The sequence below is a fragment of the Primulina eburnea genome, chromosome 14, assembly GCF_022965805.1.
Source record: "Primulina eburnea isolate SZY01 chromosome 14, ASM2296580v1, whole genome shotgun sequence".
Lineage (NCBI taxonomy): Eukaryota > Viridiplantae > Streptophyta > Magnoliopsida > Lamiales > Gesneriaceae > Primulina > Primulina eburnea.
Genome location: NC_133114.1, coordinates 30,207,613 through 30,221,358, shown reverse-complemented (window position 1 = coordinate 30,221,358; position 13,746 = coordinate 30,207,613). Strand labels below are relative to the sequence as shown.

At 35.7% G+C, this 13,746-nt stretch overlaps 2 protein-coding genes across 3 annotated transcripts; both read right to left on the bottom strand.

The window, feature by feature from the left end:
- Nucleotides 1–1,339: 1,339 nt before the first annotated feature.
- LOC140811649 (uncharacterized) lies at nucleotides 1,340–4,088 on the bottom strand. The gene has a single exon (XM_073169675.1). The coding sequence runs from the start codon at nucleotides 3,861–3,863 to the stop codon at nucleotides 1,527–1,529; it is 2,337 nt and encodes a 778-aa protein (XP_073025776.1). The 5' UTR covers nucleotides 3,864–4,088; the 3' UTR covers nucleotides 1,340–1,526.
- A 4,154-nt stretch (nucleotides 4,089–8,242) lies between these two features.
- Nucleotides 8,243–12,489, bottom strand: LOC140812885 (uncharacterized). 2 transcript variants are annotated; one of them, XM_073171260.1, is made up of 7 exons: nucleotides 11,991–12,489; nucleotides 10,839–11,066; nucleotides 10,409–10,482; nucleotides 9,631–9,790; nucleotides 9,428–9,547; nucleotides 9,224–9,332; nucleotides 8,243–8,626 (listed from the first exon to the last, which is right to left on the bottom strand). In XM_073171260.1, the coding sequence occupies exons 1-7, from the start codon at nucleotides 12,219–12,221 to the stop codon at nucleotides 8,445–8,447; spliced, it is 1,104 nt and encodes a 367-aa protein (XP_073027361.1). In that variant the 5' UTR covers nucleotides 12,222–12,489; the 3' UTR covers nucleotides 8,243–8,444. The 2 variants fall into 2 exon arrangements, with proteins under 2 accessions (XP_073027361.1, XP_073027362.1); XM_073171261.1 differs by having other exon boundaries at nucleotides 10,839–11,076; nucleotides 11,991–12,118.
- Between the last annotated feature and the right edge of the window lie 1,257 nt (nucleotides 12,490–13,746).

Below are 13,746 nucleotides of genomic sequence, written 5' to 3'. Positions count from 1 at the left end.
CGTTGAACGATATGATGTACTTTTTTTTTAATAATATATAACTTATCATATTGAGTTCAAGCCCACCCCAACTCTTATTCCTGGATCCGTCCCTGTTTCTGGCTTCATCTTCATCCCTGAGGATAAACATTTTTCTATTTTTGACGATTCCCTGAGGATAAACATTTTCTTTGATGGATCCTTGTATATTTAATTTTTTATTCATAACAAAGATTCATGGGCCAGTTAATCGGCCTTTAACAAGTAGGCCCATCCTTGTTCTGAACATGGGTATTGCCTTGTAATCATATATGGGTTTGGTCCATGATAAGCCCGTCAAGTAAATATTGGGCCTGCTGAATCAATTCCTGGTCCCAGCAGAAACACCGGTTGTTGGTTGCAGAGGGCAAGCCGGGCCTGCAGGCACTGCCTGTAGGGGTAGATCCAAGGGCCAGAAAAAATTCTGGCCCATTTTTTTTTATTTTTTATTTTCCCCCCTCCCCATGAAGTGAATTTTGGGCTCTTGATATGGTGTGGGGCAGCGTCGACTTTACCCCATCTAACATGATAGTAAATTAAATATGTAGGCCAACTGTCATTTATTTTAGGAAACTGGCAGCCTTCTCATCCACCCCCACTGTTCTCATATGATGATGATTTGACCGTATATATGTATATATATATATATATATTTAAAATTTTTAAATGTTAATTAAATAATTGGTTTGTTGTATCCAACGTTGAACATCACATGTTTTTACCACTTTTTCGTAATCGTCCATGTTATTAAAATTATCGCCAAACGATTATTATAGTGAAAAAAAGAACAGCCTGTCCTGTCAGAATATACGGACACATTTGCAATTTGAGCTTGTCTGAATTCTCCTTCAAATTCCACTGGCCTCCATTTTTTTTTTACCAGGACACCATGTCCATGCATGTACGCTTGTCTTTTCATTTTTGTCTTACTTTCCCTTTTGTAGGTAGAAATTTTTAATGAATAAAATAAGTTGAAAATAGAGATTGGTGTGCTCAATACAAAAATTACAATAGAAAATATTTGATATTATTAACAAGGTCTTAATCATTGAATTATGTTAAGATTGGAACTTGTACCTAACTCAACTCCAAAAGCTAGCTCAAAGAGGAAGATTGTTCAAGTCCATATATACAACTCTCAGATTATTTATCCAACTATAACACACCCCTCTCATACTCAAGAATGAACATCTGAAACGTTGAGTTCTCAAATTATTTATCCAACTGATACGAGACAATTAACAGACTAAGATCAACTTGAACAGAGATGGATTGAAACGAGACTGTTACAGAGGTGAAATTACAATTACTGGTTCAGAGAAGCACGATAACATTGATCAAACATTACGGTAATAACAAAAAAGCATCATTGTATTTTTGTCACAAAACAACCTAAAACATTTAACAAAATTTACAGAAAAGAAAAGAAACATGGTTTGGAAGTAAAAACTACTGTGCACTCTAAGCCTAAAACGATTCCTTTTGTTGTAATTTGTTGCCAGCTCAGCTCAAAATCCGACACCAGCAGCGCCCAGCGTGGCTCGCCTGTGCGGCTCCAGCTTCCTGATTGCGTTCTTCCAGAAATGGGACTCGGGTAAGAGCTTGGCAGCAGCTGTACTCATCGGCTCAGACTTGCATCTAGTCAGCGCCAACGGCTCATAAGCAACAGCATTCACCAGTTTCTGCTCGATTATGGTGGCCATAGACGCAGCCGCCGGAGGCAGGGAGCAGGATGAACGCCGCGGCTGCTGGAAGTCGTGTTTCTCCTTTTGTGAGTTGGGCTTAGGCTTTGAGTCAACGCTGAGCCTCCTCTTCACCGGGGCTTGTTCGCCGCCACCACCGACCTTGGCAGGTTTAGACGGTGGTTTAAGTGGCCTTTCCGGCAGCCACCTGAGAAAATCAGTGCTGCAAACCCATGTTTCCTTTGAAACCTCCATTGATAGCTTCGGTTCACACATCATTAACAGCAAGCAATCCGGCAGCACAGGGCTTTCCTTTTCTTTCTTTGCCTCTAGACGGCTAACAACGAATTCTTGACTTTCAGGGTCCCCAATTCCTGTCACTGTGGGTGAAGTTTCTGTCTTTTGTTCTTTAGTTTCATCTTCTTGATAACTTTCTTCGTCGGAATTCAGCTGGGTTTCCACCTGATTTTCCTCACAGCACTCTGTAAAACCGGGGTTCGATTCTTGTGCTCCCTCTCCATCTTGCTTCTCCATCGCGGCATCACCGTGGAGTGTTGGCATTTCGTTGCCTGCACTTTCTCCTTCATCTGATTCATCAGATATAGTTGAATCGCTAAGTGGGGCATCTTCTGCTTCTTCCTTAATCGGATGATCTACATAATGTTCAGCATTTTCTTGATCTAAAAGAGCTTCAAACGAGGACATATTTGACTCAACCTCTTCCTCCTCTTCTTCCTCCTCCAATGTCTTCTCCTTCGTGACCATTCTTTCTTCCTCCGGCTCTTTTTCTTCCACCATTTCTTGAAAGCTAATAATAAGCAGTCCTCCTTGACTTTCTTCCCCATCACAACCGTATCCTATTTTCGAGATCACTTCTGCTTCATTCAGGGTCCCCTGCTCTTCTATAGGCTCGACTAAAACATCATCTTCCTCAAAAACCTCACCTGTTTCAGCTTTATTTCGCATAAAAATTTCATCTTTAACTTCACATACTCGTAATTCCTCTTGTTCTTCTCTTTCTACACGAATTGTATCACCATCTTGTACCTCTTCAAATTCATCAACATTTGTACGAACTTGTTCATCGTTTTTTCCCTCTTCAACATCCTCGTAATCAACTTTATGAGTGGCCTTTCCATCCCAGCTGAACTTGTTGGCAAGATCGGCCATCTTCATTGGATCAGATCTGCATCGCATCAATAAAAGAGCATTCTTGGGGGGTATGCAAATGCTCACTCTTGCTGTTTCCTCTTCCCCCTCCAAACTCTGCCCCTTTACTTCGATCTTATCATTCTTAACCTCAATATCTTCAAACACATGCCTTCTTGAACTCCTCATTGAGTATTTCTCCGCCAAGATCTCCTCCTCATCTCCGCCGCCGACCACGAGTTCAATTTCCCTCCTCTTCCCTCCTTCGCCGTCATTCACAGACACCAGCCACCGCGTGAACACCGCTCCGCATCCATTTTCATTTTCACCTGATCTACGCTCCTTTTCTGCCTTCTCCCTTTCACTTGTAGAAAAACACGAGCCTTTGCACGGGAAAAAACAGCTGAACTCGGAACCGAACGATCTTAAACCTTCACAAATCGAGATTGGCAAATGAACCCATCTTTGGTTCCTGTGAGTCAAGCATTCTTGAGACTGCTGCTGCGTCTGAGCGTGTGCACTGGGATTCGAAAATCTTTGCTGGCTGCTAATTCTATCCTCACCCTGGTGCGCTCCATCGCCACCTGCTTGTTCAATCTTTCTAAAACTAACATCCCCACCCCGCCTTTTGGAAAAACTTCGAGTTTGCTTGACCTTTTTCTTGGTCTTCACTCTCACCTGTCCAATGCAGGTAACCTTAGGTGAAGACGGCTCCGGGTTCTCAAAGCCGCAACCTCTTTTCTTGCCAGAGGTTGTAAAGAAGGGAGAAGCCTGGCCACCCTTGAGGCTGCCATTGGTGCGTAGTCGACGACTGAGGGAAGAAGTAAGGGAAACAGGGCCACAGTCCCTAGCGGCGCGGCCAGGGCTGAGGATTGATTTAGACAGTTTCATAGAAGATGATGAAGACAGCCGAGAAGCGAAGCAAATGAAGAGCTCACTCGTAGAGGCAGCGGTGTTTGTGCTGCTGCTACCTATGCTTGAAGTGCGGAAATAATGGGGTCTATCTAAATCCATCCGTGTTTTCTTGATTTGCGTGATTTTTTACTGCTCTCTTTTACTGGATGCTTGCCATGGATGGGATGAACAAAGATTTGATCGATTGTGGAGTAAAAGTTTGGCGAGTGGGGGAAGGTGGATTCCGTAGAATCGCTGTTGGGATGGTGAAAACAGCGGTCTGTGTGTGCGTATGTATTAGAGAAGGCGGGTGAGTCTGCTCTTGAAGGGCTTGCAATTTTTTTATTTCTCGGTATTCCATTTCTTAAAATAATTGGCTAATTAATTATTATATCGTAAACAAATTTTATAGTATTTCATTTGTCAAGAGTAAAATCATGTGATAAATACTATTTAAATTAACACACACCATGCATGTATGGAAAATTTCAATAGATTATCTTTTAAGTTTGTAGGGAAATATTAATATAAAACAAAAAAATTTCTATGATATGGTCTAATGAATCAATTTTCTAAGACATATTTCTCACCCGATCGAACCATGAACAATATTATTCTTTATGGCAAAACTATTAATTTTCATTCTAGTAGTCTAAGTATGGATTGGGTGAAATATGTTAAAAATAGTAACAAATATATAAAATGAAATATCTATTTATATAGAATGTTGGGTAAAAATTAAAAGATTTTTGATGTAATATGTTGTATGAAAGTGGTTACTCAAATGACCCAAAAGTTTTATAATATACTAATAATTATCATGTATATGAATCGTGATTATTAATAGATTGAGTTGATACATAAAATTTTGTTATATTTTTAATTATTTTTTTTATAATGAAGTTATATTAAATAGTGATTTGTAGAAATAATATGTGAATTTTTTAATCTTTAAGTGAAATATATTTGTAATATTATTAAAACGCGCCCAAATCCTGTCTCATTGATATTAAGATTTGATCCCCAAGATTTCGGGTTCAAGAATTTTCGAGTTCGGGGATTTCTCAAATCAAAACTTATTATTATCTATTATTATCATTAGTGATAATATTATTAATAATAATATTTTTAAAATTAATAAATTATTATTATTATTATTTTGGGGACTGGTTCGTGGATGAGGAACATTTTCGGGGATTTTAAAAAATTTCTGAACCCAAAAAAATCAGAGATCTCCATCTTCATTTCGGATTTTTCTCGCAGAACCCTATTAAAATCTCAATTTTGATATATAATATAGATAATAGATATATGTATATATATAATATACATATAAAAAAAACTCCTAAATGTGACAATTAAATGTGAGTTGTAGTAGTATGAACCTTGACTCGCCATGTTTTTAGCATATGTGATTTCTTCGTGACAACGCATGATAATTAATATGATATAAATATCATTTAATTTTTTTATTGGTCAAAGTGTATCCATATATTATATTAATATAAAAAAAATGGGGACATATAATAGGTGCCAGAGGATGTTGAAACTTCCATTATTTGTCAAAATTTTAATTGCAATAATTTCGAAATCTGGTTTTCTATTGTTTGGAGTAAAATGCAATTACACTCCATTTTTCTTTCCTCCAATTCCAGGTTTGACAATATCACTCCAATCATTCCATATAATTTCACAAGCAACAACTTGGCTACACAAGACATATAGAATAAAATCAAATTTTAAAAGAATGATGGGATGCTAGCAGGTGGGTGGATTATTTTTGTTTAATTTTAATAAAAAAAACCTAACATCAATTGGAACGATATCAAAGAAGATATATATGTTTTTTTACAAATATTATATGCTCATAAAAAAGCAGAAAAAATAGGAATTTATGGTTTTTGAAAACATAAATATGAAAATAAATAATTGAGAATGGTGATAGGGACAACAAAGGAAATGGATATTTATTAGTACAGTCTAAGTCTACCCAAACACTGCCTTAGGAATCTCGAGTAATGGCATTTATGATATTAGTATCTGAAACAAGGGGCTTTGTTGAATCACGTCACATGGTGGTAGTCGAGATTAAAGAAGAAGAGTCCATGATGCACGTGACCGGCGTCCATTACTATGCACGACCAAATCATTCACACCACCACGCGCCTTCTTAATCTATTTAGGGGCACGCGCTAGACCTGCCTTCCTAAAAACCTAGGTACACACAGGTTAAGCAAGACCGTGGAATCCATTATCAACGTAAATTTTGTTTTTGGTTTTCATTATATATAATCACGAACAAATAAAACGAACCCACGTTGGATCCGGGCGTTTCACAGATCTATTGTCATCCTATACTACACTCCCTCGGAGGATTTAGGGCGCGATACTCTTGGCTAATGTGAATTATGCAGGCGGGGGAAGACGATAGCTGGGGTCTCATAATTGAAATAGACAAGCACTAAGGGCTAACTTGAACTAGCCAAGCATGGAAAGGAAGTGCGTGTGGACTGGAAAATGACTGCCATTTTATGTCCTCTTTATCAGTCAAGAAACACAACTAGGTCACTGGATCACGTGTTATGTACCAATTGGTTTCGCTAGGCTATAAATTACTCACCTTGGTGTTGTTGCTTTTGGCTTAATTAATTAATTATTACGGTTGAAGGTAAAAGCGATTCAAGTAGGTAAAATCACGGGATTTAATAATAATTAAGATGTGTGATCTAATACGTTGGAAATGGAGAATGGGAGGGTGGGTTTTGACTGATAATTACACCATAAAATGACAAAAAACAAAAATTTGTGTGAGCCGATCTCATGAGTCGTATTTTGTGAGACATATATCTTATTTGGGTCATCCATGAAAAAATATTACATTTTATGCTAAGAGTATTAATTTTTATTATGAATATCGGTAGAGTTGACTCATCTCATAGATAAATAATCATGATATCGTTTCACAAAAGACCTACTAAAAAAAGCTTTGGACAAAGCTATTTTCAATAATAAAAAAGCACTTTTCAAGTAGAAGAAAAGATGAACAAAGGAAAGTTGGTTCGTAGATAGGGTTTTGTGATGCGATTGTGGAAAGTGATATTCGGGGTTTCTTGATCCACATGCACAGGTGATTAGGTGGTCCACATTCCGCAGTTGGGTCACTTTCATGTTTCATTTAGGATTTAAGCCCATGCTAAGTCCAATTAAGAAGGATTACAAATTAGAAAAAGAGCTATGATCCGGGCCTACAGAACGTTCCATCTTTATTTTTCAGTTTCATTTAAATATTTTAGAGAATTAGATGGACTTGTTTCTTTTAAGAGGGGCCAAAAAAATTCAATTTAGATTTGTACGTTCTCGGTCTCTTTTAGAGAGTGTCTAATGTATAGGTTTCAATAGTTGGAAAGAAATTTAGTTCCAGTCGTTTTCACAAGTTTAGATTTCCAAATCTACATCAAAGATCCGATGGTGCGATTAGGTCGCACTTCACTCGAAAAAGCCTAATATGAATTGGATAAGAACTACCGTTTCTTATTCAACAAAATTGATAGAAAAAAGTTTTATTTATTTATTTTTATAATAAGATTTTATCATTCGTAAGTCATATTAGAAAACAAGAATATATCAACGAGACTAATTCAGATTATAAGATAGTCATTCTCCATGGACTTTCATGAAAGAGATCATAGTCTTTGAGTCTGCACTCTTTCCTAAAGTAACTTTTTATTTATTTTTGGAGAATAAGTATCTTGTGAGACATTGAAGTCTATAATCCTGAAACGAGTTGACTGGATCCATAACTATAATGAATACTATTATAATTTTGACATAAAAAATCATAATTTTTATATGAGTTGAGTCGGGTCAAAGATTTGTTTCATAAAATTGACTAGAGACCGTCTCACATTAATTTGTGTTTTCTAGAACTAATTTGCTAATTTTACTATTGTCACCAATTGTCTACCTGTTCTTTTCTAGGCTGCAGCATTGGTCATTGTAGTTAGTCTACGAATTTCAAAGAAACTCGAGAACAGAGGCCAAAAAAGAGGGACTGCGCAAGCAAGAACTAGACGTAATCTTTCGAAGAATTTAACAAAGCAAAGGTGTCATTGCATCAGTATTCATTTAAATGATTTTGAATTTGAACAAATTCCAAGGACCGACGATGAAAGAAAAAAAGTTTTAATGCTATCAGAAACAGACAGCTGAAAGCCTGAAACAGAAACTTGGTGGAAATAAAGCTTCCTGTGAGAATGAGAAAAGCGTATAGATTTTGAGATTGAAAAGCATGCGACACCAAATTTGGGGGAATTCAAGTGACAATATCAGGTTGTTGAAGATTCTGTAACGTGGGGAGGCATGAGATTTATATTCTAATCTAATTTTATGAGTCAAGACGTTATTCGTCCCTGACCTGTTATCCCCAACTGAAACCTAGAAGTTGAGTCTTTCCGAACTACTTAATGGGGTATAATTTGTATCATCTAGGTAGCCACAGATACTAAAAGACAGGCAGAGTAAATCATCGATCATTCCCGAAAACCTTATATTTATCAAGACATAAATTAAACCTACAAAAGTAAAAAATTCCCAAAGAATGCATGGATCGCCACCATAAAAAGTACAGCTTTTTAGCAACTATATTTTACCATAAAAAATTCATATGTCGTGTACAGATGAGAGGGTCGGGTCTAGCCCGAGCTAATCAAATTCTAAGACAACTTTACCTGGAATGAGCCTCTTATCTTTGGCATCATGCGCTTCTCTCACCTGTTTAATTGAAAAGGTCTTATCAACAGGTACTTTCAGCTTTCCCGCCTCAGATAGCCGGCGAATTTCATACAAACCTTCAGGATCGGCCCTCATGTAATTCCACCAATATTCTGTACAGTAGTACAATAATGATGAATTGATGTTTAGCATCGTCCCTAATTACTTAGACGAAGTGAAACCAATTCTTGCACTCTCTAATCAAGATGAATTTGCAAATAAATTTTTTTCTAATCTCAAAATAATAGAGCCTCGCGGGACGAAAAAGTTGCAGGAAACCTAATCAATATCCGTAGTGATGACCAAATAAGCACATCCAGTTTTCTTCACAACAAAAAAGTGTAAGAAATTAGCATAGAAATAAGAAGAACCAGATTGAGGTAACATCTATTTGCACAATTCAAGACTAATTAATAGTTCAGGGCGAATCGCAAGTTCATGACTTCCAGACAATAACGATCATCTCTTGGTAGTGTTAGCACATCCCGATCATTAGATGAGTTTCTTATTTCATACTAATATTAAAGTGCACAATCAACTTCATCCAGTAGTTTCATGTAAGAAATATGCTGTGTAACACAGTGTCCATGTTGGTTAATTACTCGTATAAATGCAATAGGGGAGAAAACATGCAATGGCGCTTCTCTTTCAATTTTTGCATTCATGTTATTTTAACCACAAATACACTAGAAGCTCAATGCTTGGCTCACCGATTCCATGTGAATATCGATATTGAACTTGCTTCTTCAACAATATAGCTGTTGATATAGGAAGGCCAACTGCTAGTCCATACCTATCAGTCCAGGATGCAGCCTCTCCCTGGTGAAGACAACCAAAACCATGCATCATTGTATGGATCATGGAATTTTGGATCTAAGTAGCTTTCGGGAAAATGCCAGGTTGCCTCATCATACCTGCAATGTCATGTAATGCCCCCCTCTCTTCAAAAGATTTATACCTATTCTTTCTGTCTCAGCAACGCCAATGGTGTCCAATACAGCATCAAAATAACCATTTATTGATGCTTCATAATCCTGCAAATTGGACGAATGTAAAAAATCTAAATATTAAAATATCTGAAAACAAGAAAAAGTGAGGGTTTATGATGGATTATTGCCTCAGTGGCATAGTCAACAGCTTGTTCGGCACCTGCTGCCAAGATACGAGCAATGCATTCACCTCCACATGTGGTAGAAACATGACATCCAAAAGCCACGGCAAGCTGAATTGCAGAAAAGCCTACAGCTCCTCCTCCGCCCACCACTAACACCCTTTGTCTATGACAATCCAGTTAACACAGCAAATTCAGAAAGAAAGTACAAATATACAAATGTAATTGGATAGAGTGCTATTTTATTTCTTACAATCTAATGTCAAGGTATCCACCCTCTGTTATACTCACAATGAATCATTTTAAACTCTTCGAGATCATAAATTATCTCCTAGATATCTAAAGTAATAAACCACATAACGTGTACAGGTATAATTCAAATCAATAAGCCGATGCATCATTTATCAAGATATAATTTTCAAGCTTAAATTATCTGGTAAAGATATGTCAACAATAGGATGTGATTGCATGACAGTGGTAGTAAAAACACAGTATGCACATATAATGGATGGACGGCTAAAAATAACTAGATAAAGGATTTCATTATGATGACCTTCTTGATGTTACTTAATGTTTAGGAACCAACAAGAGGCAACAAATGCAAGTCAACTGAATTTTGGTCGATGCAACTTTGGAAAAGTACTTGCGGTATTCTTTCAGGCTTTGAGCTAGTTCTTTGTTTGTCTATAATTCACTAACAAAAATGCCATTTCCCATTGTTCTTGTACAAGCACATGATGGAAAATCTATTGGAACTATAATTTAATTATCAGTTGTAAAATACCCTTGCTTAATCCTTGCTGTACATCTCAGCGCACGCCAGGCAGTCAAGGCAGCAAAAGGGATGGCACTTGCTTCCTATAAAGACAAAATAAATTTGTCATGCTCCGGTGTAACAGCATCTACTTGGGAGGAAAAAACGCAGATAAACAGACGACATGCTGCCAGAAAATTGCAAAATAAAACTATATGCAGAAACAAAAATGCAGGACATAAATATGCAACCTTGATTATCACTTATTAGTAAAGCTCAAAAAGAAAAAGACGACAGCAGTAGGTTGATTGTACCACAAATCTGCAAAATAGAACTATATGCAGAAAAAAAATGCAGGTCACAAAAATGCAATCTTTAGTTATTGCTTATAAGTAATGCTAAAAAGTGAAGGACAATAGCAGTGGGTTGATTATCCTGCAGATAACTGTCGGCAACCTACCACATGCGAAATTGATTCTGGTTTTACGGTAAGTTCATCTTCCGCAAGAATTGCATAGTCGGCATAAGTACCCCTCACTGCTGTAGGATGAAGAGCGCCAAAAACTTCCTGCCCTACACTGAGCGAGTGTACAGAACCTCCCAAAGCTGCAACTTCGCCACTAATATCACGTCCTAGTATTAATGGCAAAAGTGGTTCAAACAGTGAACGACCATAGCCTGATCGCATCTGTGAAAAACTACATTTAAACACAAGGTAAAAGGACCAAAATATTGTATTTAATGATATCAAACAGAGAGATGAAATTGATTCTACAAGAATCACAGAAAATAATATTGCAGCTGACAATTAAGATTTCCAGCTATCTTACTAATATATGTCCATAAATAGGTATTTTCAGAAATTTGATTACAAGGGAAAATGGTATAGTTCAGCATAACAATAGATTGTTGGATACAAGAGCCAACTTAAATTCAGAATGCATGAAATATAAAATATTTATTAAACAAACTACATTATTATCATGCTTCCCACTAACCATTAGGAAGTTCAGAATCAAGTATAAGTTCTACATAATACCTATAATCATGTAAAAGGAACATCAAACAAAATTGATCAACAATCACGAAAAAAGATATATGTATGATTATGAAGTATAATGTAGGATGTCATCCTTCCAGTGATTCTAATACTAATTTAGCTATTAGATAGACCAATTTGAAATAAAATCCAGATAATTCAGAGCTCCAAATATTCTATCTGTTAATTTTTTTTTCTCACGAGGGAGATAAATTTATGTTCCAAAACTACAAAAAAAACCAATAAAAACCAAATAATAACAAACACAAGCTTATCAGTCCTTACTATTTTTCTAAGCATATAAATGTATTGAAATAGCCTAGTCTTTCTATGTTGATTATTGGACCCGATCATCATCTAACATTCAAATTACTACATATACATTAAGTTAATATCCTTTGGAAGAGTAAAACTTTTATTCCACAATCCTACATTTGATACTTCACTTATTTACATAAATTACAAACGCTAATTCATTTTTATCCAACCGCGAATCCAAAAATTCAATCGCGAACCAATGGTGAAAATATCTGACTCGAAAATAACAACGAGCTTATAGATTTGGAAACTAACTCTAGTATCGAGCGGATTGACCGAGACGGCGCGAGTCCGGACGAGGACCTCATTAGGCTTGAGTTCAGGCAAATTAACATTTTCTCGGACCTCCAACACCTCTGGTCCACCGAACCGCGGTAATAGCACCGCTCTACAGCTCGTCACCACACTCCTGCGTGATTCAAATGAACTGTGCGATCCATTTCGAATCACCACAGATACGGTTCTACTCCGCAGTAACCACCGCATGAGTGACTATAATATCGATTGGTGTGTGATCGTCACGAAATTAAAAGATGAAACTTGTGATCTGTAGACCGCCAAAATTGAGAAAGTAAACTTTTTTTCTTGAAGGATATTTGGTAGAGATTGCTAGCTATATTTGATTTGGTTGAATGGCAAGCTGGGATACAAAGTGAGAGAGAGAGAGGTAACGACGTGTATGTGTTGTTATCCGCACAAGGGTTTTAGAACAGCAAAACTTCGGGTAAATTGCTCTGGAAGCCCTCAATCCTAATACAAATGGTCTGTTGGTCTTTTTAGAAATATTATTTGTTTGCTACCTAATCTAATCTAATCTATCTTAATATGTGTTTATACTCCTTAAAACTCACATTTTTTCATATCAAATTCGATACAAAATATTAAAAATACAATATCAATATATGATACTAATATTTGACTTTTGATTACCCAAATATATGATGTTAGTGACATATGTCGTTACAGATAAAATTCGATATAAAATATAAAAATATAATATTAATATATATTTGAGTATCAACTGTTTTATATTTGATATAAACGATAAGATTTTGAGCATAAATTTAGAACAACTTTATTAATATCAACATTTGCTACACATGTTTACGTATTCAAAAATCATATATTAATATCATATCTGAAACAGTTGGTACTCAAATATCATATATTTGTATCGTTCTTTCTTCAATTTTTTTGTACTCATTTTCATCCGAAAAACACAATTAATTAATATCAATATTTGATATACATGTTTGAGTACTTGAGTATCATATATTAGTATCATATCTGAAATATTTACTACTCAAATATCAAATGTTTGTATTGTATTTTTAATATTTTATACTAAGTTTCATCCCAAGAAAATGAATATGAACTTAGGGAGTGCAATCATATTTTGTTGTGGATCAGAGAATGTAAACAAATAGTTTTCTTTTTATATGACTGACAGACAATTTGTGTTTGGATTTAGGCCGTGCAGAACAATTTACCATTGTTGTAAACGACTTTTTAAAGTGTGTTCTTTAATTTTTTTTGTATATATATATATACACACACAAATATATATATGGGTGTATATATAGAATTTAGATCTTGGTTTGGTAATGCAAGAGGTGACCAAACACGACATATTTTAGACCGGTAGGTCAATGGAATGAGTGAAAAGAGAGGTAGATCATAAAAATTTGGATAAATGTAGTTAAAGAAAATATTTTAGATCTTGGTTTAAGAGATGATTTGTGAGAAAATGGTTTGATTTGGAGAATTAATATCTATGTAACATACCTCGTAAACAACATAAATATGTTATGATGGTGGTGACGATAGAGATAGAATTTAGGAGGTTTTCCATTTACTAAATGTTAGAAATCGAAGTAAAAATAAAGAATGTGTATCAAATATTAGAATTGCATTTAAATATGTTATAAAAAAATTAGTTGTTAAATTATACAAATTTCATAAAAGATTGTAAGATACACAAAATCTATAATTGTTCTGCAACAAAAGTTAC